General features: G+C 49.4%; 10 protein-coding genes across 10 annotated transcripts; 4 read left to right on the top strand and 6 right to left on the bottom strand.

Annotated features, from left to right (window-relative positions):
* Positions 1-316: 316 nt before the first annotated feature.
* On the bottom strand, positions 317-700 carry VFPPC_03358 (rare lipoprotein A (RlpA)-like double-psi beta-barrel domain-containing protein; the record flags this gene model as incomplete). Its single annotated transcript, XM_018282867.1, has 1 exon — positions 317-700. One exon carries the CDS (start codon positions 698-700, stop codon positions 317-319), a length of 384 nt encoding a protein of 127 aa, XP_018147515.1.
* Positions 701-1,942: 1,242 nt separating this feature from the next.
* VFPPC_03359 (oxidoreductase NAD-binding domain-containing protein) lies at positions 1,943-2,932 on the bottom strand (the record flags this gene model as incomplete). The annotated part of the gene is made up of 3 exons (XM_018282868.2): positions 1,943-2,490; positions 2,543-2,620; positions 2,668-2,932. 3 exons carry the CDS (start codon positions 2,930-2,932, stop codon positions 1,943-1,945), a joined length of 891 nt encoding a protein of 296 aa, XP_018147516.2.
* Positions 2,933-4,487: 1,555 nt separating this feature from the next.
* VFPPC_03360 (phospholipase C-like protein) lies at positions 4,488-6,368 on the bottom strand (the record flags this gene model as incomplete). Its single annotated transcript, XM_018282869.1, has 1 exon — positions 4,488-6,368. One exon carries the CDS (start codon positions 6,366-6,368, stop codon positions 4,488-4,490), a length of 1,881 nt encoding a protein of 626 aa, XP_018147517.1.
* Positions 6,369-8,550: 2,182 nt separating this feature from the next.
* On the bottom strand, positions 8,551-10,905 carry VFPPC_03361 (MFS multidrug transporter; the record flags this gene model as incomplete). Its single annotated transcript, XM_018282870.1, has 15 exons — positions 8,551-8,616; positions 8,679-8,785; positions 8,851-8,880; positions 8,931-8,991; positions 9,040-9,087; positions 9,143-9,230; positions 9,294-9,463; positions 9,515-9,603; positions 9,653-9,851; positions 9,924-10,005; positions 10,060-10,196; positions 10,254-10,471; positions 10,525-10,597; positions 10,646-10,686; positions 10,743-10,905. 15 exons carry the CDS (start codon positions 10,903-10,905, stop codon positions 8,551-8,553), a joined length of 1,572 nt encoding a protein of 523 aa, XP_018147518.1.
* Positions 10,906-11,847: 942 nt separating this feature from the next.
* On the top strand, positions 11,848-12,540 carry VFPPC_15638 (fungal zn(2)-Cys(6) binuclear cluster domain-containing protein; the record flags this gene model as incomplete). Its single annotated transcript, XM_018293391.1, has 1 exon — positions 11,848-12,540. The coding sequence occupies one exon, from the start codon at positions 11,848-11,850 to the stop codon at positions 12,538-12,540; it is 693 nt and encodes a 230-aa protein (XP_018147519.1).
* A 31-nt stretch (positions 12,541-12,571) lies between these two features.
* Positions 12,572-14,041, top strand: VFPPC_03362 (C6 transcription factor; the record flags this gene model as incomplete). The annotated part of the gene is made up of 1 exon (XM_018282871.1): positions 12,572-14,041. One exon carries the CDS (start codon positions 12,572-12,574, stop codon positions 14,039-14,041), a length of 1,470 nt encoding a protein of 489 aa, XP_018147520.1.
* Positions 14,042-14,178: 137 nt separating this feature from the next.
* Positions 14,179-17,973, bottom strand: VFPPC_03363 (ketose-bisphosphate aldolase class-II family protein; the record flags this gene model as incomplete). Its single annotated transcript, XM_018282872.1, has 4 exons — positions 14,179-16,260; positions 16,320-16,952; positions 17,015-17,505; positions 17,574-17,973. The coding sequence occupies 4 exons, from the start codon at positions 17,971-17,973 to the stop codon at positions 14,179-14,181; spliced, it is 3,606 nt and encodes a 1,201-aa protein (XP_018147521.1).
* Positions 17,974-18,506: 533 nt separating this feature from the next.
* VFPPC_03364 (fungal specific transcription factor) lies at positions 18,507-20,691 on the top strand (the record flags this gene model as incomplete). The annotated part of the gene is made up of 3 exons (XM_018282873.1): positions 18,507-18,594; positions 18,765-19,985; positions 20,054-20,691. The coding sequence occupies 3 exons, from the start codon at positions 18,507-18,509 to the stop codon at positions 20,689-20,691; spliced, it is 1,947 nt and encodes a 648-aa protein (XP_018147522.1).
* A 921-nt stretch (positions 20,692-21,612) lies between these two features.
* Positions 21,613-23,229, top strand: VFPPC_03365 (allantoate permease; the record flags this gene model as incomplete). Its single annotated transcript, XM_018282874.1, has 4 exons — positions 21,613-21,819; positions 21,875-22,187; positions 22,243-22,620; positions 22,670-23,229. 4 exons carry the CDS (start codon positions 21,613-21,615, stop codon positions 23,227-23,229), a joined length of 1,458 nt encoding a protein of 485 aa, XP_018147523.1.
* Positions 23,230-24,081: 852 nt separating this feature from the next.
* VFPPC_03366 (ankyrin repeat-containing protein) lies at positions 24,082-27,609 on the bottom strand (the record flags this gene model as incomplete). The annotated part of the gene is made up of 6 exons (XM_018282875.1): positions 24,082-24,189; positions 24,258-24,664; positions 24,722-25,154; positions 25,218-25,259; positions 25,309-25,367; positions 25,425-27,609. 6 exons carry the CDS (start codon positions 27,607-27,609, stop codon positions 24,082-24,084), a joined length of 3,234 nt encoding a protein of 1,077 aa, XP_018147524.1.
* Positions 27,610-27,710: the final 101 nt, after the last annotated feature.

Consider the following 27,710-nt stretch of genomic DNA (forward strand, 5'->3'; position numbering starts at 1 on the left):
GGATTAAAATCAGTCTGGATACTTGATTTGCGAAGGACAGCATTGGCGTTTGTTAAGTAGATAAATACCTCGGACAGATCGAATTTTCAAAGAATGAGAAACAAGCAATTCAACAACCTCGCTTTCACCTGCAATCTCACATGTCTGGTGTTCCATTCACCAGACGACACATGATGCACGGAAAACGACAAACGACAAAGAGTATAAAACAAAACAGGCCAGCTGTTATTCAAACTATGACCAATACTCAGCCCCCGAACCTGCCAACCCAACGCCAATGCATCGAATATGTGCCTCCATACCGCCCCAAATCCTCCTAAACCCAAGCCCATTCCGCCTTGACCCGACCCTTGCCTAAATCGCCGATGACCTGTTTGAATGCCGCAGGCGAGAGATCCAAGTCCCCAACCTTGCAGCCCATACACTTGTCGACAACCTTGACAGTAACCTCCTTTCCTTCATATTTGACGCGAAGGCTTCGTCCACACGCCTTCTCCTTATCATAGGTAACACGATCCACGGCTACAACAAGATCGCCATCCTGGTCCGTAGACCCGCATGCCCCCAACCCTGGGTTGTAGAAGGTCATATCTCCCACTGAACGGCGAGTAATAGACTTGGTTGTGGTGTGGCCAACCGGAGAGGCCGCCAGACAGGTAAGTTGCATGAGAAGGGCCATATGGGCCGTAGTAGTCGACATTGCTACCATATTGGTACATTTTGGTTCATCAAAGATGGACTTGAGGTGAGTGTGGTTTGTCAAAGAATGCGTTTCAAAGAAAAAAAAATTGTGTTGTTGGTTTTTTGTGGTTTTTCGTTTTTGTCTGTGGGTATCTGACGAGAAAGTTGGTTTTGAGAAATTTGACTCCAAAGCAGCGACAAGAGCACATTCTTATACTTGTGTGTATGTTACACGAAGCCAAGATGGTCGACGATGTTGAGGCTCTCGGTGACGTAGGTCATGAAAGCATTTCGTTGTGTTTGGCCTGGTCGTGACGGGAACTGTGTCAGATGACACTTGAAGTGGCTGGCGGAAAGAGATGCATCGATTTTCCGGGGTAATTATGTGACAGAACATGGGGTTTCGGTGTCGATGTTTGAAAGTGAGGCTGTCGACTTTGAAGTTCTTCTTTGTTGTGCCTGATTCGCAATGTTGTTTCTTCATTGTAATACATCTGTTTGTTAGGATTTCTGTTTTGGGCTTTCATGGGAAAAAGTGAGGCTGTCTTGGGGTATATTACCTTGCAATGAGTGGCGATTGAAATCGCGGCCTTTGTTCCTGAAGTACGTGTCTTTCATGGCATGTTGGACAGATTTGTTAGGCGTTGCAAGTGTCTTCATGCTAAGAGATGTGTTGTGTCTCAGGGTTCAGATGTAGTCGGTGCTCGGTTAGGGCTTTTGGGGGCCGAATCGGAGTAAATCCTCTTTTGTTTGGGGGCTGTATGGGTATTATAACCAGGGGTTTGTTTGTTCGTGGTGTCTACGGAGGTTGATGGCGGGAATACCGGGCATATGGGTGGCGAGTTGTTACTCAAGTGGGTTGAAACATGCTGAAGATGAGGCTGACATGATGTTGCGTGGCTTGGTAGTGAACAGATATTGCAGATGTTGACATGTCATATAAGTAAGATAGTTGAGTTTATGTACTCTTGAGAGAGTCGCATAACTCTCGGACAACGGTTGTGTTGACACCGAAAGTCAATGAACAGCATCTCTTTGTAATGTACTTCTCCAGAACGAGCACCGACCCCGTGTAATTCACGTGTTTCTTTCAATGACACTGTAGTTTCAAGTCACATCGAGAACCTTCCAACGCAAAATCACTCCTCTGTTCAGTCCTTATCTATCAAAAATGCGGCTCAACAAAATGAGGCTCAAAATTCCATAGCGAGACGAGTGTTTCCTTTCCCTGAACGCCGCCAGCTTCCAGTCCGAATACACACTAGAATTTATGAATCTGATCCTTTCGATACCCCAACTCCTGCAACACTCCTGAGCTCTTTCTATCACCCACCAGCAGCTTCTCCATGCTCGGCGGACCGCAAACAAACACCATTGTGTCCCTACCTTCCGGCGATGGCGCCACCTCCTTCAGCAATTCCTTCGTAACGTATCCCTTTCCATAAGGCGAACCGTCGACAGGATTGCTAACAGTGTACACGGCCTTGAATCGCCCGGGAAACGTCTTCTCCCACGCCTCAAACTCCTTCTTGAGCAGAACGTCTCGATCGCTATTGACGCCAAAAACAAGCGTCACGGCCGTCTTGTCTTCGGGATTGCGCAAGATTGCTTGAGTTAATTGGTAGATTGGCGTGATTCCAGCTCCGCCCGCTATAAGAGTTACGTGCGGGAACGAGTTGGGTTTCCACTGGTGCCCTTTCAAACTGGCGACGAAGAAGAGCGATTGACCGGGTTGAAGATTGTGTAGGTGAGTGCTGGATTTGCCGTCGGGGTAGTGCTTCACCATGAGGTCGAGATGACCTTGTTCATCTGTCGTTTTCCATCAGCAAGGTACAAACAAAATTCTAGGTATTGGAGTTACCTGTGGCAGTGATGGGGGTATATGGCCTTGCGACCGGTACCCATCGTCCTTGTGGCCAGGACATGGTCAACACCGAAGCTGGTCTGTTAACAAGTGTGCTGTGAGTGTTTGTGGGTTGCGCTCACAATTCACGGGTAATCCGCTGACGGCTTCTTTGTCCGCAAACTTGAACCTCAATAACCTCGTGTTGTGGTTTACCATTTCTGCGCTCTCAAGTGGCAGTGAGAAGAATGCTGGTCCTGCTCCAAACACTTTTGGCGGAGACGATTGTGAGTCTGTCCGCGCATCTTGAATGAGAAATTTGGCCGTGATGCCGATTGCGAGGGAGCTGGCTGCAATGGTACTTATAATGGTGGCAGGTCGTGATCGGGTGAGAATCCGGGCTGCCATTGTTTCGACGTACTTATGATTCACGTATGTATAAAGGACTGTGATACGAGTTGAGGTTGAGGTTGTGTAGGGCTGTCTGACTTAAATAGCTTCATTCCGGCTGGACCGTCCCGAAACCGCGCGGCATTGTCGATCTGACGTCGTGTACCTCGCGCAAGTTCCGGAACCAATGCTTACATGCAGAAAACGGCAGATCGGGCCACTCTGATGCTTGTTTGGCGCATCCTTTGGCAAACGCAAGGTTTGGTGGCGCTCGTTGTTCCACTTCCATTGAGTTTCGGACGCGGACTTGAAGTTCGGTCATGACGGTCTTGGTTACGGGTCCGAGACTTGAGCTGTTGCCGAGAACTGAGTTGTCGATTAATCAGATGTTTACCGCAACAAAACAGGGTCTTAGTTCCCCGGTATAACTTGATATCGAGCTTTTTATTCTGTATATTGCGCTAAGAATCTACCCGTATTACATGTTGCGTTTCACTAACCCAACCCATCTACAGTTACACATGCCAACCAAACCACCAGAAAGGCTCGATAAGGAAGTCACGCGTCACACAACAACGACCATAAGTTGACTGTTCCACAGCATTTCCAGAAAATCCGACCACGACTACACCAACTACAACATCTTCACAAAGAAGCTACAGTCACCTTTCTTCCCATCCGCACCCTTCGCATAATCCGGACAAATCCCCCACTCCCTCCATCCAATCCTCTTATAAAACTCCCTCGCAGCTGTCTTCGTCGCCGTATCCAAAGTCAATACCTCAAGGCCCATCTCCTCTTTCGCAGTACACTCAGCCTCCTCCATCATGCGTCTTCCCAGCCCACCCCTTCGATGGTCCGGGTGAACTAGCAACTTGCGGACCTCGCCGCGGTAGGAGTGTGTCTCTTTGGCCATTTTGGCAACTAGTACAGTTGCAACGACTTGATTGGCTGGGTTAGTAGCGATGAGAAGTTTTGAGGTACTGTTGGTGCTTGTGATGGATGGGAAGACGTCAAGCCAGTGCTGGAGGGCGTCTTGTGGTGTTAGAGGGGCGAGGAAGCCAATTGATGAGAGGGCAGGGTCGTCGTTGACGCAGTGTAGGAGCAGGACTTTGAGGTCGGTGAGGTGTTGTTCTATTTGGGTTGGGTCGCTGAGTGAGGTGATGCGTATTGATGACATGGTGAGTTGGTTAGCAACAAAGCTGCAGTTTCTCAGCAACACATTGCAAGTTTAATGTTATTGTGAAGGTAAGCAGTATTCTCAATTATCTTTGAGTTTGCCAATTGAGTAAATGTGTTGTGAAGGTTGGCAATGAATCACACTTCGGATGTCACGCGCTGTTGTGGAACTGATAAGCGGAGGGCGCACAAGGATGCTGATAACATGGCTAACAATCGCTCCATTTACGCAACTCGTAAAATAACGATAATCATCAAGTTTCTCGATATTGCCAGTGGATTTCTTAGGTGAACGTACTGAAGGCGTTATTCATTTTACCCATAGATCAAGTCTAATACACCAAGCTTTTGCAATGTTACGCTACTGACTGTCACTCCACAACTCTAACACCACTCAAAAGACCTCGATCCCAAACCCAGGGTTCTTCACATCCTTTTGTACAACCGTTCCGTTGAGAAACGTGGTTCCCTTTCTCAACACATCAACACGACCAGGATGCAGTGTCGGCGGAGGATTATCATCAACAGTGCCATTGGCGTAAATGATGCCATTCCATGTCGAAGCCATTGCCTGCGCAGTTACTTCCTTCAGATTAATATTAGCGCCGGGAAGGAGAGGTGACCGTCTCCTGTTGATGTCGCAGTTCTCGCTAATCATGTACAAGTTCATGCCAATGGCAAACGTGTACATCTCTGCGCTGAGCTGGTCCCATTTCCACTGGTCGGCAACCACTATGCCAATGTAGTCCACAAGAATGGCTGTCGGCCAAGATTCTGGACTCATGTTGTTGAGACCCATCCAGTAGAGGGCAGGATTTGTGGGAAGAATACCAATGTTCTGGATACTCAAGAGGGTTGTGGTAACGGGATCTGCGCTGACGATCCACTGGCCGATTAGGAACTGGTCGTTCTGGAAGTTGCCGCTTCTACTGACAGTCTTCCAATCTGCGGCTTGGTCATTTGCCATTTTCTCCGTGTCCGGTAAATCGGACCAGTTGTCCCAGACATCCATCATGGAGTTTCTGTAAATGCCGTCTGAGACGGAGTCCTGAGGCACATCCGGCTTCAAGTTGCCATTCAAAAGAAAGAGGACACAGCCTTTGCCGCCGTTACGGTCCATAAAGTACGACGCCGGCTGCTTGTTAAACTTGGTGTTGAGATCGAGATTGCCACAGCGGTTGTTTACCCCCTTCAACTTGTTGAAGAAGTCTTGGACGATGGCGTTGCTCCAATAAATTGGGCCGGCGGTAGGAATGTCAAGAATGCCGTTGAGGTATCGAACGCGGAAAAAGATAACTTCACCAGGGTTTTCTGCTGTAAACTGATTGATCTCCCTGACCACATCATCCAGAGACTCGCCGGTATTGCCAATGACTAGCTTGGCTAGCTCATCGTTGACATGCATTGTCCAGAAGCTATAGGAGTTTTGGTTTCCAATCTGGTGAATACTACCAACTCGAAGGTCGAACAGTCTGGCGCCAGCACGGAGTTGGTCGTAGATGTTCAGGCCTTGGGTTTGAGTGTTCTCCTCAGTGCCGATGGAACCAATTTTGCTACTGATTCGGCTCATGCCTGAATCATGTGTGGCAGGCATAACGATGTGCTGCATCTTTCGGTCCTTGATGACGTTGTACATCCCATTCATCCAGTTTCCTCGGCCATGTCGCAGGGATGCTGTGAATCCGTATGAATCGCTTCCGGTAATAACCAAGGTGACTGCGGTTTCTTTACCGGGGTCCAGATATTCACGCTGACCCAGCCCCATGCCGGTCAAATCAATGATGGTCCGGCGAGGATAAGAGTCGGGGATGTGAGTTCTGGCTCTGATCTCAAATCTCTTATTTGTTCCCTGAATGGTGTAGTACGCTTCGCCACCATCATCTACCGGGTTCTTGCTAAGGTTTTTGGTATACTCGGCAGTATTTTGGCGGGATCGCCCTTGGGGAATATCGTCCCAGTCGAAAGTGTCCATCTGATACGAATGCGTGCGGCTTCGATCAAGGACGAATCGATGAGGAGTAAGATTGACGATGGTGATGTATTGTTTTGCTGGAAAGCCAACTTCCCGCAGGGGAATCAGAGCCCAAGGCATGTAACTTCCAGTTTTGGGTACTTGTGTGCTATACGTCCTGTCTTCCTTTCGGCACACATCTTGTACAGCTCGATTGCATTTCTCGAATTGTCTTGGAGTGGGCGTAGCAGTAGCTGTTTGTACGAACAATAAAACGGACATAATGCTAGCCAGAACGGCCAGCATGATCCGAAGGTGCCCCATGATGAGGCTCGAGAGCCGTTCAAAAGTGCAAATTAAAGAATAAAGTCTTTGCTGCTTCACTGCTTCACAACTACAGGAGTAGGCCGGTTTTCCATCCCGACGACAACGAGAGTCACAGGGCTTCACGAGAGTCATATACTTTTCTCATATCCTTGCCTGGAGTGGCATTTATTTCCACCCATGCTTTTTATTCGGAGAGTGTGATTGCAATGCGACCATCGGCGCTCCGGTGGTGCCTCTAGCCTCGTGAGCCGGGAACCCTATGGCCAACAACATGGCTTTCAACCCTCCACGCCATGGGCGCAACGCGCCGTAGCGAAGGAGGCGACGATGAGCTTTGCGAAAAAGGGCAGCTGAGATTGCTGCAAAGCAATCCTACTGGCGAAACGGTCAACGGGGTGGCTGATCCACGGGCGAACCACGCAGGAACATGGACTATGGATTGGGCAGAGGCCATCCAGTGACTAGTCCCAGAGGGGGAGTGGTGACCGAATGGGACGCATTCTGAATAGGAGGCAGAACTAGGAGCATATGCAAGATTCTGGATGATGGACCATCTTGGCGGTGTCCCGCGCCAAGTCACGCCGAGGTCTGCCACCATCAGGAGACAGTATCAGCTGGGCGATGGCAAGACAGAATGACAACTCAAGTGAGAACCTGGAGGAAATAGCTGCGCAAAGCAAATGCCAGACTGCCTCGGCGTTTGTTTTGCCATACACAATTGATGCGCGATGACTTTTGTCTGGTGTTCCTGTCGATCAACGGACCTGGAAGACTGAGCAAGTTGGCAGCCGAGTTGAGGATCTAGACCCTGGTGTCTCGAAGGATCGACTAAATGTGTTGAAATGTGCTGGCTGGATGTGGCTGGTGAGCAAGGGATCATGCAGATCCGGCACTGGTCGTGGGATCAAGGGGAATTGGTGTGGTAATTTGTCTTTGGTTCCAAGATGCTGGCCGGTCGAGCGTCGGTCGCTATGCGAAAGCAATATTGAAGGGGAACTGCCGCTCCTATAAAGGAAGTATATGCTTGCAATGTTAACTCTGGGCTGTTCCATTAAAGGTTCGGGCATGCAAACCTTGACTTCAGTCTGCTCAATTGTTCGATGTGCCTTGCATTCGAGACGCTCCACAGAGTTCGCCCCCGCATTCTCTCATGCTAGTGATGCACCATGTTGACATCGGGACGCGGGACCTGGACCTGTCTCCTATCCACAGCACCCTCGCTTAGAGAGTTGCAGGGCTTTGCTCAAGTCCCCCTACCCTAATGCAGGCCAGTATTACAATCAATAAGTTAAAAGTAAAGCACCATCTCCAAAAACCACAGTTCGTATAATCCAGAAAAGGGATGATGTCCGAGGGAAGCAAAATGGTTTGGTAGCATCATTCTTGGTCAATTAAGGAAGGAGCACTTCTCATGCCTTCCAAAGTCTGGTGCGTCCGTGGGCCGCCCTTCAACATTTGAACCACTGAGAGAGGCATCAGGTTGGGAACCAGACGCTTCGCCGGCCCGACGTCTCTTTTTCGTTCTTTTTTATGAGTTCAGTCACTCCGGTGTCTGGTTTGAGAATCACTTCCCAGCTTTTCTCTCACTTTGGAATGACACGCGACGGCCGCATGACGCAGTTTGAATAACATATCGGCAACAGCGGTTGTGGTGCCCGCAAACAACCGGACATACAATTGCCTCTGGCCGTCGGGCCGAAAGAATCGACCTACATATATACAGTCTGTGGTAAAAAGCATTCGCCCACGTCCAAGTATACACTAACATATCTAAACATATTGTAGGATACACTGTGATATGTGATACCTCTGCTAGTTGAAGTACTTACGACCCCCGGATGTACATGACTTCACGAAGATGGCACAGACTCTCTTTCATTTAAAATCTCGGCCAAGCGACATCAAATTATGGTTCTACACTACCTGTAGCACGGACCAAATATATTTACATGTTCCATCAAGACCACATCCTCAATCCTCCGGCGCCCTTTCCCGCTGGCGACTGCGCCCCAAGTCTGCTCCATCCAGACAGCCAATGTCGCAAATATGGCCATGGTCAAGACCCATGACGATACCGGCAAAAGCGAGTTTGATACCACGGTGGCATGAGCATCGACACATACTCGAAACCCGACCAGCTCATCCGAGTATGAGTATCGTCAGTGCCCACAGGAGACATTCATCCAAGGAACTTGGCGCGATTTTTCTTCCCGACAGCTCTGAGTTGTGGGCCGTAGAAATACAACTGATTGAAACTGCTGTTAGTAATGAAGAACTGGTAAAGATCATAGTCATAGACAATCTTACCGCCAACAAGAACGGAGCGCCTAGTCCAACGGATAGAAAAGCTAAAAGCCCAACTCCCCAATCAACACCCAAACATTCGAACAGGCGGTCTCCAAACAAAGGAAAAACTAAGGCAGCGATTAGCCATGCTCTGCACGAAGGAGTTGTCACAGTCCAGACTCTAGGGGCTTACCTGCCGCAAACAGACATCGTAATACAGACACTGCAGTTCATATTAGAGAGAGGAAACATGAACACGGAAAATCAACTTACATCCGGCCATTGCTGACGCAGGATACTCAAAACAGTCGATGATATAAAGTTGTATTGCCAACTGCAACGTTTCAGTATTCTTTCCCTTAAGTGGCATCTAGTTACTCACAAATGTGTTCGCCATGCCGACGGTAAACACGGCTACTCCAACAAGAGGCTACTGCAAGTTAGTCCAAGGTAGGATCCAGATCAAATACGGGGTTGCTACCTACGACCATGAAGTGAGTCTTTAAAACTGAAAATCCATACAGGAACAACCCAGCAGAGGCACAAAATGCGCCGGGAAAAGCGCTGATGAGCCTAACGTGTGGGTTAGAAGGTCGTTTCCCAGCTGGACACTCTGATGTGCGAAAGGCACGTCACCTTGTTTCTGGTTTGTACTCCTTGTTTTTGTTGATTTCTCGCTTGTATATATATTGTACGATGACAGCGCTGCCTTGCATGCCAATCAATGCGCCGATACCTTCGGACATCAAGTCCATACCGACTATACCCGGCGAATGGCCATAACCACCACCGAATACACGTTCGAACTGTTGTGGTTAGCACGTCTGCGCCTTATTTCACTTGGGTCCGAGACGTACTGTAGTGATCACAAGGTACAGAACCCCGAATATGAAGGCGTAATACAGCGATTGTAGGAAAAGAGCGGGATCGAGGGTCACATATATGACTGGCGCAATCAGTGGTCAAATCCTTACAAGTGGGGTGAAGCAACTTACGGGGTCTAATTGCAGACTCGATAATTGTGGAAGCCTTTCCTTTGCTGGTATCTCTGGGACGCAAATCTAGAACAGTGTACCACGCTTGACTTGGGTATTCCTTCTTGACTCGCTGAACTTTGTTCTGTAGAATAGTGGGAATGTAAGTTTCGTGGAAGAGAAGCAGAGCCATCAAGTCAAGGGCAACGGCAGCCATTGCCTAGGAAAGAACCGTCAGTCTCCATTCCCACGCAATTAAAGGAGCGAAGTGACTGATTTGGACTCAACTTACTGGCACCCAACACGTCCACCTCCAGGAAGCTCGTTCAGACATCCAACCTCCACAAGAAGGCCCAAGAATTGGCCCGAGCAACCTATATCACCGATCGTTAATAGCCGTAAATGTGTGAAAGAGTGACAACTCATACAGCGCACTTCCTAGCATCGCAGAGGCTCTAGCACGATCCGCAAAATCCCACATATCGGTTAAGATGCCTCCATACACCGAGAGAGACGCTGAACCTCCAACGCCACTGAAGAATCTGCAGACAGCGAGCTGAGCAGTCTGGTTACTGCATTAGCACCCTGAACAAACAAAGGCTAGCAAATCATGAATTCTCACCGTTTTGGCGAAGCCTCCTCCTAAGCAGAAAGCAGCAAAAAATAGATTTCCGCATTGAAGAACAATTCTTCGACCGTAGATTTCACTCAAAGGCGCCAAGAAGATTGGCGCGAGGGCAAAAGAGAGTAAGAATATGGACACTTGGAGAGCACCCTTAATTGGATCGGTTTCACCAAGGTCCGCCATCATTGATTTCAGGGAAGGTGCGAATATGGTGCCTGACCAGTTAGTTGCAAGTGGTGAGCTATTCCGGATTGATATATGAACATACTCGTAAATGGAGCGAGGAAGCAGTATACACCAGTAATGAAAGTGACGGTCCATTTCTTTCTTCGCGGCCAGGCCTGACACGTTTAGACATGTATAGCGACACCAAATGGTTGAGCACTTACTCGAGGGTGTTCGTTGGTCTCTCGAGACAAAACAACGAGATCTAGGCAACGAGGAACCGTAAGCAAAGCTTGTTGAAATGGAACTCGGCTGACATACTTGGATCAAGTTCTTGAAGGTCGTGTCCGTCATAGAAGATTTTATCAACACATAATTCTCTTTCTTTGGCCAAGTCATGGTAACGTGTTTCTACCACGCTACGGGCCGCGTCGACGGCCGTAGCGTTGGAGTCGTTGTTTTCTTTGCGTTCCGGGGAAGCCATATTCATAAGGGAGAAAGCTGTATGAAGTATTTCTCCAAGGGGAAGCATAAGATGTTGATACGGAAGCATCAGCGACGCTGGCTGACAATGGAACTTGGATTCTTTATGACTGATCGAGAAAAAAATGTATATCACGAGACAAAGACAGATCGTCTACCCATCATATATCTATCAAAACTAGAAAAAATATTTACGTCATGAGATAAAGACAGAGTGTCTACTCATCATATATCTATCCAGGTCCATGAACTCGCGACTGGCAGGTCACAGCATAACGGTCGCTTAATTCCGGCGATCGGCCGAGGTTTGGTAAAGTACGTGAAATCCTCGTAATGTGCTACTATCAGATTGATCTGATAAGAGAACATATGCGCCTTGCCAAATACTCGACTAAATTTACCCTTGTACTTGTCACCGAGATTTAAACACCAAGTTGGCCAGCAAGCTCCAGCTGAAATGCTCGGAGATCGGATCGACCCACAACTAGACCGTTTCGGCATCGACATGCAATCTGATTGATCCGTTCTAAACATCCCCGTCATCGGACTCGGATTTTAGCCCCACAGTCGTCGGCCGATGATTTTTAACATTCCGTTCGAGAACCTCGTCCGTCGTTCTCAGAGTGTCCTGGCGCTTGACACGAGTTTTCCCATTTACTTTAAGATACGAAGGTAGACAAAGGAAGGTGCATTGTCTTCTTCGTGGCTCTGGCGACACAGCACTCACGGCCTTGGCATGCCGCACCTACGCCATCTCATCTGGTATCCGGGTTTCCATCCTAACAACACCGTTGTTCTCCCTCGCCAGACCGGCTGCGGGGGCGGGAAAGTACCTTGGTAGTCGGATCGGGAAAAGGGACCAAGACCTCTCGACCGACAGCCACTCTATTCACGATCAGGGTAATTTCGTCACCCGTCAAATAGACCCCTGCTACCACTCATCATGCTTCAAACGGGAATACCATTGGGACGACCTATCTCGGCGTGCAGACGATGCCGCAAGTTTAAAGTGGGATGTGATAGGGCCAAGCCGAGCTGCAGCAGATGCACCAAAGCCAAGGTGGATTGTATTTACGTCTCTCCTCCGTCGTCCCCTTCTGCAGTTTCCACTGTGATGAGAGTTGGGCATGTCTCCAACACACTTCAAAACCACCCCGTGGGTCATGATGGCGTTTACATTGACGAGGCTTCTCCAAGCAAGCATACACGGGAAAGAGCAACTCAAGCCAAGCCAAACGAAGCCTCACTTCAGAATTTGTCATTATACGCATCCTCTCTTCGGCTTGGTCATGATCCACCGTCTGTTGATCTAGTCGGCTCCGGCAAACAAGTTGGCAAACTTACCCGTGACAGAGCCATCTTATCATGTATGAGATGCAGAAGGCACAAGGTCCGATGTGACAGACAAATACCATGTGGTCGGTGTATCAAGAACAAACGAGAATCACAGTGTGTGTATTCGGAGACAGCAGCGCCGGTTCTCGGCCGCATCATTTCAGAAAAACATCATGAAACGCTCAACTTGATTGCCACAAGTTTCATTGATTCAAAATGGGCTGCGACAGTTCGCAACGGCGCGCATTGGAACTCTTTGCTTTATGAGGTACCCAGACGCACGCAGCCCCGTCAATCCTGAAAATTACTAACCGCACGTTTTTACATCACAGATGAAGAATTACCTCCCTCCTGGACACGGGCAATATTCCAACCTCGATTTGCATCATGAAAAACCGATATCTGGCATGACTCCCACCATCAATTATCCTTTCAGCGGTGACACCTTAGGTCCAGACTCTATAGCACGCATTATCGCACAACTCCCTCCCCAAGCTGTGCAGCAGCTTTTTGTATCACAGTACTTCGACGCTGTCGAAAAGGTTTATCACCTCCTTGACAAAGACGCCTTTCAGAGCGAGCTACAGCAATTCTGGGAAGACCCTTCTTCCAAAGAAGATGACTGGCTCGCACAGTATTTCGTCATTTTATGCCTGGGGTGCCAGGCAGTGAACTACTGCGCCGAAGAGAGTGGCAAAGAAGCATATCACGGCTTACCGCCGAGTTTTCTACGCAGTGCGGAGATTTGTCTGAAGAGAACACCGTATCTTCTCATGGCTAGTCTGGACAACATTAGAACATTGGTGCTAATAGTCATGTCTAAGCAAATGTATGCCATGTCTTGCCACGAGGCAGACACTTGCTGGCCACTCACCGGACTAATTGTACGGCTATCCATCCGAGTAGGACTACACCGTGTGGCGTCCCAGCCATACGAGCAGCTATCAGACGAGGACCGGATAAAAGCAAGAATATGGGCCGTGGTGCTCATGCTGGAAATGCGGCAGAGCCTCGTCTGCGGGATGCCTTTGCTCTTACGGCCCGTTGATATCAGTGGTACGGAAGTCAAGCGGGATGCATGCACCGGAAGCCCAATTCCGGAAATAGATGTCGAGCCGACTCCGGTCAAGCCCAGTGAAAATTCGATCCTGGTCAAAGTCTTTGCCAGTTCGAGCGATCTTTTATTCAGGGCCATTGAGCTCGCCACCTGTCCAAACGATTCGGTCCAGTACAGCGAAGTAGCAGAGGTCGACTCCTCGATGCGCCAACACCTTTATCAGTCTGGCATCGGCCTCTACAACAGCCACTTGGGTATAGACAGCACCGAAGAAGTCGACCTAGAAGTATGCATGATCCAGATATTCTTCCGCCAGATACTGATGGCCCTCCACGGCCGCTTCGCTCTGCAGCCCAACGCATCAACCGAGTACCCCGTGTCATATGTCTCGTCATTAGAAAGTGCCCTGGCGGTTATTGCCTTTCAGAGGGATTTGTGCGAAGGCGATAAATGGGTGCAGCTCTGTGCCTGGTTTGCCGGATTCTTCAGACACGAATTCTTCACGGCCGCCATGACGGTGTGCTCTCAACTGGTGCGCGACTTGGAGGTTACGAATATGCCGTCGCATGCGAACTTTTGCGAAACACAACCGCAGGAGCTTATGCTTGATGCTTTGCAGTCTTGTAGGGATATGTGGGGGAAGGAGAAGAATTGGTCGGTTTGTAATGCGAATGCGTTTGCGTTGGTGGACAATTTAGTTCGGATACTGCGTCAGGCGCAGGAGCAGGACTCTACGACTACGTAGATCAAGTAGATTGGTGTAAGATGATGAAATGGCATGGTAGAAGAAAATATCCAGTTGCTACTAAAGTATATGCTATGTATTATATTTCGTGACGGGGCATGCATCTGTGGCGTCGTATCCAACGAAAAACTATGTCATCATTGAGTGGCCGGCATTGCCCATGCCTCCACGACCTCTGCTAAAGTGTCATCCGTGCCAACGTTGCCTGGAAATACCACAAATGGCACACCGCGATGTCTGCTCGTTTCCTCATCGCATCGCCATAGCGGCACTCCGGGGGCTGCTTGACCCAGTACCCTGGCACGTTTCATTCTGAGACCCTTGGTGGCAGTGTCGGAGGAAGTAATGCCACCTTTGGCGATTATGTATCGAGGACGCACGTCGATTTCTTCCAGTAAACGAACCAGAGCTTTAGCAACTTTAGAACCAATGCTCAAAGAACTCAGGCCATCATCGCCTTTAACGAGTGATCTTGAAGTCATCACGAGGACGTCATGTCCAGCGTACAGCTTTATGGAAATAGCCTGCGCTGCAGTTTTGACAGTGCGCTCCGCAGCTTCCTCTGACGTGATCAACTCAGGAACGTTCAACTCCATCACATAAAGCTTGTCTTTGAGCCTCTCTGTCAAGGCTTTCAGCTGTGCTGTCGTCTTGGGAACATATGATCCGGCAATGACCAATCCTCCAGGACGTCTTGCCCCTATAACTGGGACAACACCTAAATCTTTCATAGTGAGTGGCGGAATACCTCTGATCCCAAGCCTTGATGAGACGAAGGCTGCGCCGGTTCTGTACAAGTACCTTCGACCACTCTTCTCTGCCTCGAGCAAGCCAGCAACGAACACATGCATGTCTGATTCAGCGACTGCATTTACGATGATGACTTGATTGGGCCCAGAGTCCATAGAAAGCAGCTTCTCAGTCACTGCCTTAGGGCCACCCTCTCTAATGTCTTGCAATGTAACACTTGTAAAAGAGTCACCGCTGAAGCGCGAGCCACATTTCTCCAGGATGTATTTCCGCAGGTTGGAATTTTTATAGCCAAATGTAGCATCTGCGGCAAATTGAGTCTGGCTAGCCGGTACCAGTGCATCACCTTCCTTCACATAGTGGACGTCATTTATCGTATATCTGCCTCCTTGTGCGAAGAATGGCGTGATGATCCAGCCGTCAAATGTACCCAAGGCAGCCTCCGCCGCTTCAGGCTCCTCTGGTAGATGACCTCGCAAGGTGGAATCTCCTCGAAGAACAATCTCAAAGGACTTGTTAGCTCTTTTAGCTGCTTGAGATACATTTTCGCAAATGTCTTGAATCAGCTTTCGTGCTTCCGCCGAGGGGAGCGCCCTTGAGTTTGTGAGGATGAAAAAGCCATGAGGGTTAAGACTGAACTCAGAATCTAGCGTCTCGGAATCCCAAACAGTCAAGACGTCAATATCATGACAGGTTTGCGTGCCCGTGGGATCGTCGTCTAGTACAACGAGTGTAGGCACCTCACCACGGTTAACTATGCGTTGGACGGAGTCGAGAACATCCGTAGGATACTCTGGGGGTAGGGAAGCAAGCGTAGGAGCTGCAAGGAGGCGCTGTGGTTCATCTTCGCTACCAGGACTAGGGTTCATGGTTGAAGTGATTGGGGTTTGGTTGATGTTGACCCCTTTGGCCTTCTGCTTCTCAATGCCGTTGGAAGTGGGGATTTCGCCAACAAAGTTCGAAGTATTGATGGCTTTGCTCTTGATTGTCGGTCCCAAGATTTCCCATAGTCGCACTACACCTGCATCCGACTCATTTGTCCAGCCGTGCGCTGCCCCGGCCAGATAAAGTGTGTGTGCAGCAGATGATATCGGAGCATAGTAGTTGAGTCGAGCTGCCTCGTCAAGAACGATTCCAAGGTCCTTGACGAAAATGGCTAAAGCAGAGTGCGGGGTCCAGTCAGCCTTCAACATCTGTGGAACTCTGTTCTCAAACATCCAGCTCCACGCCGACGACGATTTGAACACATCAAACACGAATTGGGTGTCGAGGTCCAGGCGAGCAGCAAAAGCCATGGCTTCGGCAGCGGCGGCAATGTGAACGCCGGCGAGAAGCTGGTTGATGAGCTTCACGGACGACGCCATGCCAATGCCCCCGGAGACTTGACAGAGATTCTTCTCTCCTCCCGTCATCGCAATAAGTGGACCATGGACTTTGGAGAGGGCTTTCATTTCACCAGAACATATAACCTGACGAAACTGTTAGCAAGATACACTGGCTATACGCAACATTGATCTGGTGGTCTAACCGTCAATGTGCCGTTGGCAGCACGAGCAACACCTCCGCTGACTGGAGCATCCACGAGAAGAATGCCTCTACCCAATTCTTTCAGTTTTTTGCTGGCATTTCGGACATATTCTGGAGGCACTGTTGAACTGACAATAACGACTGCATCGTCAGACAAGGCAGCAGCGCCGCGGCCGTTTCCAAACAGGACATCGTCAATCTGGCTGGCGTTCTGCACCATGAGCAACACAACGTCCGACCCACGAATTGCGTCTTCTGGCGAGCCTGCTGGAAGGGCATCCGGCCCATTGCTAGCAAAGGCTTCCACTGCGGGAGAGTAGACATCGTAGCCTTTGACAGCAAACCCGGCACGGACCAAAGACACAGCCATGCCGCGACCCATGGCTCCGAGACCGACAAAGCCAATCTTGGGGATTTTACTAGGGATACCATTTGAAGCATGAGAGACATCTGCATCAGCCGGGATGGCTTTCTCTTCGACTAAATCAGGAGCATCGCGCAAGTAGGTGCGAACAAGCGCCGCATCACTGCCTTCGCCTAAGCCCTGTGATAAGCCGGAAATGAATAATTGCTCCACCGTGGATGTCAAGGGTAAGGGGAATTGAAGCTTGCGTGCTGTTGTGATTGCAGATTTCTATATTCAGAATCGTCAGTGGATCTCCAAGCTGAAATGGGGTCTGAGTCGTGATATCTTACAAGACTGTTGAGTGTTGATTGCCAGGATGGTTGAGATTTCCAATCCCCTGCCAGCATCTGGGGAACACGTGATTCAAACGCTGATGAGCTTCCAGCTGCATTGCTAATGATGTCAAAGGTAACCTTGGTACTCAGACCAGCTTTTGCCGCCAAGCCCATAGCTTCGGCGGCCGCGGCCGCATGTAAGCCGGTAAGGAGCTGGTTTACTTGTTCCAGTTTAGAGGCTTGCCCAAACCCTCCTGGTACCAGACGGATCGAACTTGCAGCATGGAGACGTGCATTCGCCTCCGCAAGGGGCCCAACTGGTCCGGATAGAAATAACGTAGGGTTCCGGTTCCCACTGTGATTGCTGTGCGATGACTCGGCAACATATGCAGCATCCAGAAGCGAGATATCCGGCCTGCCTTCGTCTGCTAGTCTCCGAAGCAATAACGGGTAATGTGACGGTTGACAGCTTGGAGACACTATGACCTGGGAATGTTGCGGAAGGACTGAGTTTTTGTAATGGTTAATTATTGTGCACAAGGTACTGGCATTCGACAGTCTGCCGAGTTCATACCTGATACTATGCCATTTTTCGGGCAGAAGAGCTGGTTCTCCAATTCTTCAATATTTCTTGTTGCGTAGACAAGAATCTGGCTGACTTGTGCAACTTTTCTGATGCTGTCACTTGTAATTGCCCCCAGTTCTGTGAGCTTTTGCAATTGGCCGGAGGAATTGACATGAACATGGACCGCGTATTCAGGCTTGGCCGACACTTCCAAGAGCAACTGGGAGCTCCAGCCATGGGTACCGATAAATCCGATAGTAATGGGAGATGAGGTTTCCGTGTTGTTCAGCCTGGTGGCTGTTTTGGGTAGTTGGCTGCCCTCCGTCTTCATCTCGATCTCGCAGGAGTCCACTCGATTGCAGCTGGTTTCTTGGTGAGAATATTCATGTGCGTCATGTAAGGTGCCCATTGTGGCATTTAAGTATACTCGATATAGCTGAGAGATGAGAAAACCTAATTTGTATCAAAGCACACAAGAACCAGCGTTATTGACTCGGCTCAGTTTGAACGGCCCATGATCTCATGCTATTTTCCGTCCATTCAGCATTCAGCCAGCTTCCGGTCCTCAAATGCCCTTGTTCATGGCATCTGATTCCACCATCTCCCCGCAGATTCGCCTTGAAGTCCCATGGCTAGCGCTTGAGGCGTCGGGCAGAAATCCGCCGGGTCCCAATCATCCAGATTGTCACTCGGCTGCTCCAATGGCGGCATTTGCACCTGGTCCTAACCATGATTGGTCCTGAGCACGTGCACCACCCCATGCACGGGAGCCAGGCTGGTGCCAGACCAAACTCGAGTGTTGATTCAAAAAGCTTCCTCCCCACGCAACGGCCTTTGTCCCGCCCTCGTTCATCGATCTCGCAAGATACTCTCCCTTGGAAGAGACCACTCCATCCGACCCATTCTTCCACGCGGACTTCGTTCCACAACATTGAATGCATCATGAAACGGGCGAGGTTCGATTCTTCGCAGGTTAGCCCGCCCAGCGAGACCGAGCATCAGCCGAAGGTATCAAGGAAGATTCGTGCATGTAGGTTGTCTCTATCTTCGCACTGCCTAGTCCGCGCTCACTGCGTATGCCTCTTGGCGAAATGTCTCACCATTTTGCGTAGTGGCCAGACAGAGACACGTTGCTTTTTTCGCGCGTCGTCTTGCATCTCATGTCTCAAGTCTAGTCTCCGTGCTAATCCCGTAAACTAGGTCAAGCTTGCCAGAATCGCAAGATCAAATGTGATTTGGAGCATGGTCAGGAGCAATGCGCACGCTGCGCAAGGCTCGGTCTGAAATGTGTTGTGAACAAGAGCTTGCAGACGCTTTTAGATGGCGAAAATGAATGGAAAAAGAACATTGAAGCGCAGATGCAAAGCCTCCAGGCTGCTCTGTCGGAGGTCCAAAGGGCGTTGAACATGCCACGGCCGATGCCAACGCAACTCCCAAATGTGCAGCAAAATGACTTTCCAAGCGGCAGTCAAGTATCGGCCATGCAGCCTGTGCCGCAAACTCATCCCGACAGTTCTGTGCCCATTCGACCAACGGGGATGACTAGGGAGAACTCTGTTGAGGCAGAAGCACAGGAGGCAGATGATCAGGCCATGGTAAATGCACCTATGGCTAGTCTCTTTGAGGTCACAAAGCTGCGCAATGTTCGCAGTGAGCCATGGGCCAGGATACATCGTCCTTCCAGCCGGACTCAAAAACCTGATTTCATTTCTCAGGGGAAATTTGATCTCCAAGAAGCAGAGAGGTTGTTTGCAAGATTCCGTGAAACACTCAATGCGTATCTTTGGGGCGGCATTGCATTGCTTCACGACAGCTTAGAAGGCGCCAGGGCCTCGTCCTCACTTTTGACGGCAGCAATCCTTGCTGTGACTTCCTTGCATGCTCAAGATGACGGAAGGGCATTTGACATTTGTTATCCGATATTTCTCGAGCTTGTCAGCCAGGCCATGTTTGATCGCTATCATACACTTGACGATGTGCGAGGGTTATGCATTGGCGCGTTCTACCTGTCAGATCTGAGCTGGAAGCTTTCTGGCCTGGCCGTACGAATTGCTACGGAACTGAATGTGCACCAGTTTTGTGCCATGGCGCTGAGAGATCGTCCGGAGTACGTCGAGGAGGCTAGACTGTGGTACTTTTTGTACGTGTGCGATCATCACTTCAGCATAGCGTACGGCCGACCGCCAGTTATCAGCGAAAATTCGACTCTATCCTGCCACGAAGACTTTCTACGGTTGCCGGGAATCACAATGTCGGATCATCGTTTACACAGTCAAGTGGGCGTTTTCATCATTTTGAGTCGGATTTACCACGTCTTTGGGCCAGACAGATCCAGAATGATTGCGAATGATGAGTTTGAAATCCTGCGACGATTTGACATTGATTTGGCCCGTTGGAGAGATCAATGGAAACCTCGACTAGGTAAGACATCCTTCTCGCTTCTCGTTTCGCCAACCTCTACTGCACCCTCTAACACGAATGCATTCTAGCTCCTAATCCCCACATTGCGGATTATCCAGCCAAGGGAGTCATCCTGCACTATCACTTCGCTCGAGTACAACTATTTGCGATATGTCTCCGGGGATTACGACCGAGCGAGCAGTTTCGAATGTCGAACGAGCGTCGTGAGTTTGTAAACCTAGCTATAGGCAGCGCGTTTGGAGCCTTGGAGCTCATCCTCAATGACCCGGATATGAGACGAGCCGTGATGGGAGTTCCTCTCTACCTCCTCACAACAATTGCATATGCCTGCCTGTTTTTGATGAAGGCTCAGACTCAATGGCGTTCGGCAAACCTCAACATTCGTTACGAAAATGTGTTATCCGTCATTGAAGGCGTTGTCGTTCTGCTGGAAGAGACGAGCCCTTGCGTGCGCCATGTCGCGCACTACCTCGGGCGCGGACTCAACGGCATGCTTCAGAAGTTCAAGGACCACAACGCAGTAGATAAGCAGCAGATTTTGAATGGACAGCCTGTTCCAGTGGCATATGCCGATGGCGGAGTGTGGCCGGACTGGAACAGCTGGATGTTTGGTACGGCAAACGTGCCAAATCAGTTTGGATTGGATCAGGAGCAGCAGTATGGACTTAGTTTCTTGGATGCTCTGAGCTCACAGATGCCAGGATAAGGTATAGGGCTCATGGGAATTCCCTGAGTAGAAGCGGGCAGTGTTGGATACCTTCACACATTGTGTATGCTGATAGCTGTGTATGTATTATCAATACGAAGAAAAGATAGCGGTGTTGGCGTTGGTCAGCAATATCGTGGCTCATTTACTCCCTACTTCACGAGTGCTCTCTGACTATGCCAAGTCCAGTTGTTGGGAAATGACAAGAGCGGCGGAAAGCCGAAGCCATGTCTTGGCAAGTCTCACAGGTTTCATAATCGTAGGACCATGTGCAAATTTTGGTTGATGTGATGTTATGAGGCATGAGGCGACACTAAGCACCGGTTTTTTATTTTCACGTTGAGATTCTCGACCCTCAACTCATCGAAGAACATTGGGGTGAAAGCTCCGGCAGCGTCCTCATCTGAACGCCATGCATGTGTAGTCGTTCGCTGCAACAAACTCTCCTATTGTCCAATGACTCGGCAGATGCATCGACGAAGTGGATCGGCAATGCAGCAAATAGCCAATGGGCTCTTTCTGACCAGACGGTCACAATACGACGGCACTGGGGATTATTCCACCCAAGGCATCACCGAACCTACCTTCAAGCCGCTGCCAATAGAAGCGGTCTCTTCTCCGTACTTTCACCAGGCTTTGAGCCCACGCCCCAGCCAAAGTTAACCAGTGGCGTCGCTCCTGCACAGACTAACGATTCCCCATGGGGCAGACGAACACGGGAGATGAATCGTGGCTTGCTGATCACCAAAGCTCTGATCCCGTCCTCCAACGTCAAACCACGACCAAGGCAGTTTTAAAAACTCGCCCCTTTCTCTTCATCAATCGATCTGCACGCTGCATCGCAATTCAACTCTCATGTACATCCTGGGAACACTGCCTTGATCGCTAAGCCAGGCATTCTTCCTCCGCAGGGCATGAGAAATGGCGAGTGGCGACAAGTCTCAGACGCTGGAGATGCGAGAGGAGAAAACTTCTGCACTCAGCAATGAGCCTGAGCTGGCGGAGGCGCTGCGCAATTACGTGCCCCGATCGGCGGAGGAGAAGAAGCTCGTGAGGAAGATTGACTTGTTTCTCATGCCGATTTTGTGGATCATGTATGTTCTCAATTATGTTGACCGAACCAACATTGTGAGTATCTCTACGAGGACAGCTGCATCACCCCAGAAGCTGACTTGCAAACTAGGGCAATGCCAAAATCGCGGGTATGGCTACAGATCTGGACCTCGACGATGACCGCTACGCTTGGGTTCTGTCCATCTTCTTCTTCGGATACCTTATTTGCGAAGTCCCTTCAAACATGATTCTCAGTCGAAGCCGACCTTCCCTGTTCCTGCCGGCCATTATGCTCATCTGGGGCGTGCTGAGCGCATTGATGTCCATATCCAAAACATACGGTGCGCTTTTGGGCTTCCGGTTCGTGTTGGGATGCATTGAGGCTGGTTTCTTCCCTGGTGTTTTGTACTACCTCAGCTGTTGGTATACCAAGGCAGAACTAGGTACGTGAGGTCCCATTATAGTATGCAAGTTAATAGCTCACATTTTGGACTACAGGCAAGAGATTTGGCATCTTTTATACGGCTGCCGTGCTCTCAGGGGCATTTGGTGGCATTCTAGCCGGCGCCATCACCGAGCATTTACACAACGCCCACGGCATTGCCGGCTGGCGCTGGCTGTTTATTGTGGAGGGTGTTGCGACTGTCGGTGTGGCCATGATTGCAGTCTTCCTTTTGCTTGATTACCCGAGTACGTCGAAGCGATTGACTCCCGAGGAGCGCAAGTTGGCCGCTATTCGAATCATTCACGATGGAATTGCGACGGGCGGCCACACGAACAAGCGCTTGAGCCATTGGCAGGCCTTTTTGGCCGCCATCGCCGATCCCAGAACATACATGTTTCTCATATTATTCATGCTGGATGTCGGTGCTGGTAGTAAGTTCGAACCTCAACTTTAAATATCAATAGGCACTAACTCGCATAGCCATATCCTATTTTATCCCCACAATCAGCCAGACAATGTACGCAGACAGCGTCAAGGCTCAATACATGACAGTCCCCATCTACGTAGTCGCCGCAGTGTGCCTCAACATCCTCGCCTGGTCGTCCGATCGCACCGGCGACCGACGCTGGCACATCACCAGCGCCCTCGCAGTAGGATTCGCATGCAGCGTGGTGTGCGCCGCCGTGCAGACCTCCATCGTGCGCTACGTCATGGTGTGCTTCGTCGCAGCGGGCATCTGGTCCGCCCTGCCGCTCATACTGTCGTGGACCAGCAACACCGTCAGCCTGCCGCCCGAGAAGCGCGCCATTGTGCTGGCGCTTGTTAATGCGTTTGGGAACTTTTCGAGCGTCTACGGAAGTCGCATCTGGCCAAAGGATGATAGTCCTGCGTTTCACATTGGGTTTGGTGTCACGGCGGGGTTTCTGGGTGCTGGGATGGTGTTGGCGGCGCTTATTCCTGTGTTTTGTAAGTTTGTTACTTGGAAGGGGACGAGGGCGGAGAAGGAGCTTCGACAGTCGCCTTCTGAAGAGGGGGATTAGGGGTTTGGATGATAATGAAATGGTATGTTTGCATTTGTATCCAGCATATGATATGGTGGCTTCGTAAGTTTTTAATGCAGCTGATACTGCAGACCTTTAAGGCAACGCTTCATGATCACGCTGGCAGAATGGAGGTCCAGAGTACTAATGTGACATTGTCGGTGCTGGTGTTTGGTGAACATTCCAGGTCCATCGACAGACCATAATCTGGCTGCTGTTGTCTCATTGGTGTGTTACGTAGCTTGATTGAGATGGTTCTTAAGTCGAGCACCCGTCGTCACCGATACAGTCTTAAGCAATGGCTATTCTAGAGCATATTGCTCAAAAATGTGTCCTTAAAACGTCCAGGATACCTATGGATTAATAGAAGCATGATACTTCTAGTTGCATTGCAGGAGGAGCGACAATTGCCGATCCTGTGGTACTCCAGCTCCAAATCCGAAGAGCAGGTGATGTAGAGCTATGGTCTGGCAAAGCTCATATATCTCAAAACACAGTATCTGTTGCCTGGATAACCTTGAACGAATTTGTTAATTGAAAAGCTTCTACGTGAAGCGATGATGCCGCTGGCCCGAGTGGCTCGTTTAGATTTTGTCAAGGTCGCGCAGACTTTCCAATCCCCTCTACAGATCCCATAGCAGATCAATCCCGAAGAGATATCGTTGAAGCAGCCAACTGGATGCTCCCACGTCAGAATGCCATTGTTACTAGGAGTATCGCAAGGTTTTCGCGAGGTTACCCATTCCCCTGTAGTGCTCTAGAGTAATTGCGACCTCTTTGCTTGTGTTCCCATAGTGATGAAACAGGTTTCTTGTTAAGTTCACTATTAAGAAAGCTCTGGTTTTGACTTCTTCAAGCGCGTTGGTAAGAATTGTCAGAGGCTGCATGTTCTTTAAGTTCATTCGCAATGAGCCGGACTTTGTCTACGATTAGCATGTCGATGCCAGCGGCCACCTGAATCTATTGGACATCGCTCTTGTTAGCATATTGCTAGACGGTCCATTCTTAACATTCGTTCAAGCACTTACTCTTGCATTGACAGGGCTACTGTTCATCGGGCCATATGAGGCACATGCCAAGCCCATATTTTTAACAAACCTCACAAGTCTAGGGCAATGGAGAAAGGTGTCGCAAGCAAATACAATTCCAGAAAGATTCCACAGCCGGGCGAAATGTACTGCGGCCTGAAGACTTGCAGCTCTTAACTCTTTATCTTGTGCAGGGAGTTTACCTGAATTAGTGATGAACATAACAGGATACGCTGCTTGTTTAAGCGAAAGGAGAATGCACACTTCGGGGGTGAAGGATGAAAGGATTATCTGTCTTTCCCCGGCATATTGCTGGATTTTTGTAAGTGCTATGTCGATAAATGTATTGATTTTGAGGGCGACCGGGGCAACTCCAGTTTGAGTTGCTTCATGAATGCGAGGATACTCTTGTAACCCTATTAGCATAGAGCTGATTCAGTTTTTGATCGGTCGCTTGCACCCACTTATTTCTATGTTGAAGCCAACTCCTAGTGGAAGCTTGATGAGCAACTCTTCCAGTGTGGTTAGAGAGTCATAAATAACGTCCCCACGGCTGTTTGGCTTGAACCCTTTAGTTTGGAAGTCCAACGTATACTGAAGATTTTCTCGAAGCTGGGCTGATTTTGCAAGGGATTGCTCTCCCGAGGACCAGGAACGAGGCTTCTGCTGGTGACAACATGGATGCTTGGCATTCTCGTCTGCGATACCCGGAACTGATCGTCGAGGCCCTTGTTGCTCGTCTACATGTCGATACTGCGCAATGGTGACATCGTGGATAGGTATATCTGTGCCTGACTCACTCAGAGAGAAATCGTGATACACAACAGCCTCCAAGTCTCGTGTTACTTGTAAATCTATTAAACCATTAGGCCGTGATCGGTCCGCAAGAGTGTGTTTCTTTTACCGAACTGGAGTCTGTCAGAATATGATCAGTTTTCGTTGACGACAGGCACATCTTACCTCAACGAACGATGCACCAAATTTCGCAGCAGATAGAAATGACTGGCGATGTCAAACTCAGATTGCAGTTCACGGCTGTGGCTCGACCTACCATAAATGTATTTTCCCCCAGTTGGAGTGATGACGGACCTGCCACATTCTGGCCAAACCCTTCGATTACGCACTATCAGCAATACTCCGATAGGCAGGTATATGGGATCAAGTTACCTCTATGGCCAACAAGTTGAACCGAGTTGCTCGTAGATATGAGAGGGTTGGGGGTTTTGGGTTGTTTGAGATCAGCGAATGGTTTTACGACAACATAGCTCAGCAGGACTGCTCCGGTTTGGCTTGAGCTTTCCAAATCTATTAAGTAAATAGATCGTTCACGGATTAGGCTCTCGTATTTTTCTCCCAGCAGGCCATCGTCATCTAGAAGAGATGTGCCACTGCTAATCAGGACCTTCGAGTCGATCGATTCGCAGCGATATAATTTGAGCGTTAGTCGAAACGGTATGCAATGCTGGTTCTTGAAAACAAGCGGTCTGTGCAGCTGGTCCTCTAGTATTGGTAGATGGATGACTCTGGCAGCGGAATCTGACCCTGAGATGGATATGTGCAACTCCAAAGGGAGTTCCTGATGGTGCCTATCATGCCCAATGCGATTGGACCGGTCCAGTCGAATTGCAGGTTGACTATGTCCACCTTGGGTACTTCCGAGATGTACAATTATCATTTTTTCGTCTGCGTTGCAAAGCGAACGGGTCTCCTTGCAGAGTGCTCTGACAGCAGCGGCGGGACCGTCATGCAAAATGGTGGTTTGCTCAGATTTCAAAAGTTCTGCAACAGTATGGTGACCTCGAAATATCGCGTGCTCCAGGGCTGTCCATCCTCGAGCATCCTGGATGTTTGGCTCGGCACCAGCCAGCAAAAGAAGTTCAGCGGCGAGCGTGTGGCCATTCGCACATGCCACTATTAGTGGTGTCCAGCCTCGAGTCTTCTCGGTGACGTCAATAGCAAACTCGTGTCCATGTACTCGAAGTGCAATGCTCCGGATCAAATGCACATCCCCTACTCTAGCGGCACAATAGAGCGCTGTTTCACCCCTGGACGACTGGTGTTGAATATCGAAGTCGTGTTCCATGATCGTCTCTACCATCTGGTCCGCCCCAGACCTCACAGAGGAGACAAAGACATCCCCAATAGTTGTTTTCACTCTTCTCATTATCTTCTCATCGATGCCTAGTCGATACAGCGTGTTAAGAAATGTAACGAGCATCGATAAGTTCCTGGCGTCGACAGCGTAGTGGAGTGGTGTTTTCCCATAACAGTCGATTGAGACCAGTATTTCAGCTGAAACTTCTGCATCTTCGCGAAGGCAAACTGACGAAATAACTTCACAGAGTGAAGTTAGGTTGCGCTTTGCCATGTGGTGCAAAAGAAGACCCCCACGGTAATCTTGTTGCAAAAGATCTAGAGCTTTCGAGCCCAGTGAGTCGAGCACCGAGCTCAAATGTTCACTAAAAAGATCCATCTCCATACTTATATTATGAGATTGATACAAGCAGGCTTTAAGCATCATTTCCCATGTCTCCATGCAAGAAAAGACTTGCTCTGCACTAACCTCCTCACGCAACATAGCTTCCAGTGCCATTTTTGTCGTCTTCTTTGCACCCATAACTGCCGCGATGCGATAGATTTTGCCAACAATGCGCCTAGAATCAGTAGTTGTAATAACTTCCGAGGACTTCCCTGAAAGAAAATGTGTCTCTATCAGAGCATGCTGGTCATTCATGAAAAGTTCGTATATCATATCTTGCGTAGCCTTGTCGGAGAGTCGATGGCTCAATAGACTAGCGATTCCCCAAGATTGAGTAGCATGTCGAGTTCGAGAGAGTACCTCAAGTATCTCTGTCACAAGTCTTTTTATTCGGCCCAAGGTTTTAGCCGAAGTCTCATCTAGGCTCCGCTGCACAGCCAGCCATCGAGAGTGCTGCTGTTCAAAAGCTCCTTCATCGTTGCTGTTGTTGCTGATCTTGGCGAATATCCTTGTAATTGCCATGAAGTTAACTCTTTCAAACCATTTGAGATCCTCCAGGTCCATGAGCAAATCTTCGTAAGTAGCGCGAAAAACTTGAATCTCCTGGTCATAGACGCAGTCGATATTTGGCAGGGTAATAGGACTCGAAGGTAATGCATATGCGCGACACAGTTCACTTTCGCGCTGAACAATTGACTGCAACAACCTTGAACTAAACACTTCAAACGATGCTATGTTCTCTTCAAGGTAATTGGAAACTTCTGCTTCCCAGTCAGCAGAATAATCAGAGCCGTAAGGTCCGAAAAAAGCTACCTGTTGAGTTGGATGTGCTGCCTTGATGGGCAAAGTCTCTAATTCTCTCGCACATGCCATTGTAGTCCACGTAATATGCATCCCATCTTGGAATTCGGAATTCGTGTGAGCGTAGACCAAACTTCATGGCAAAAGCATGCCCTATCTCCTACACTTTGTGA

The sequence above is a fragment of the Pochonia chlamydosporia genome, chromosome 2 (assembly GCF_001653235.2).
Source record: "Pochonia chlamydosporia 170 chromosome 2, whole genome shotgun sequence".
Classification (NCBI taxonomy): domain Eukaryota; kingdom Fungi; phylum Ascomycota; class Sordariomycetes; order Hypocreales; family Clavicipitaceae; genus Pochonia; species Pochonia chlamydosporia.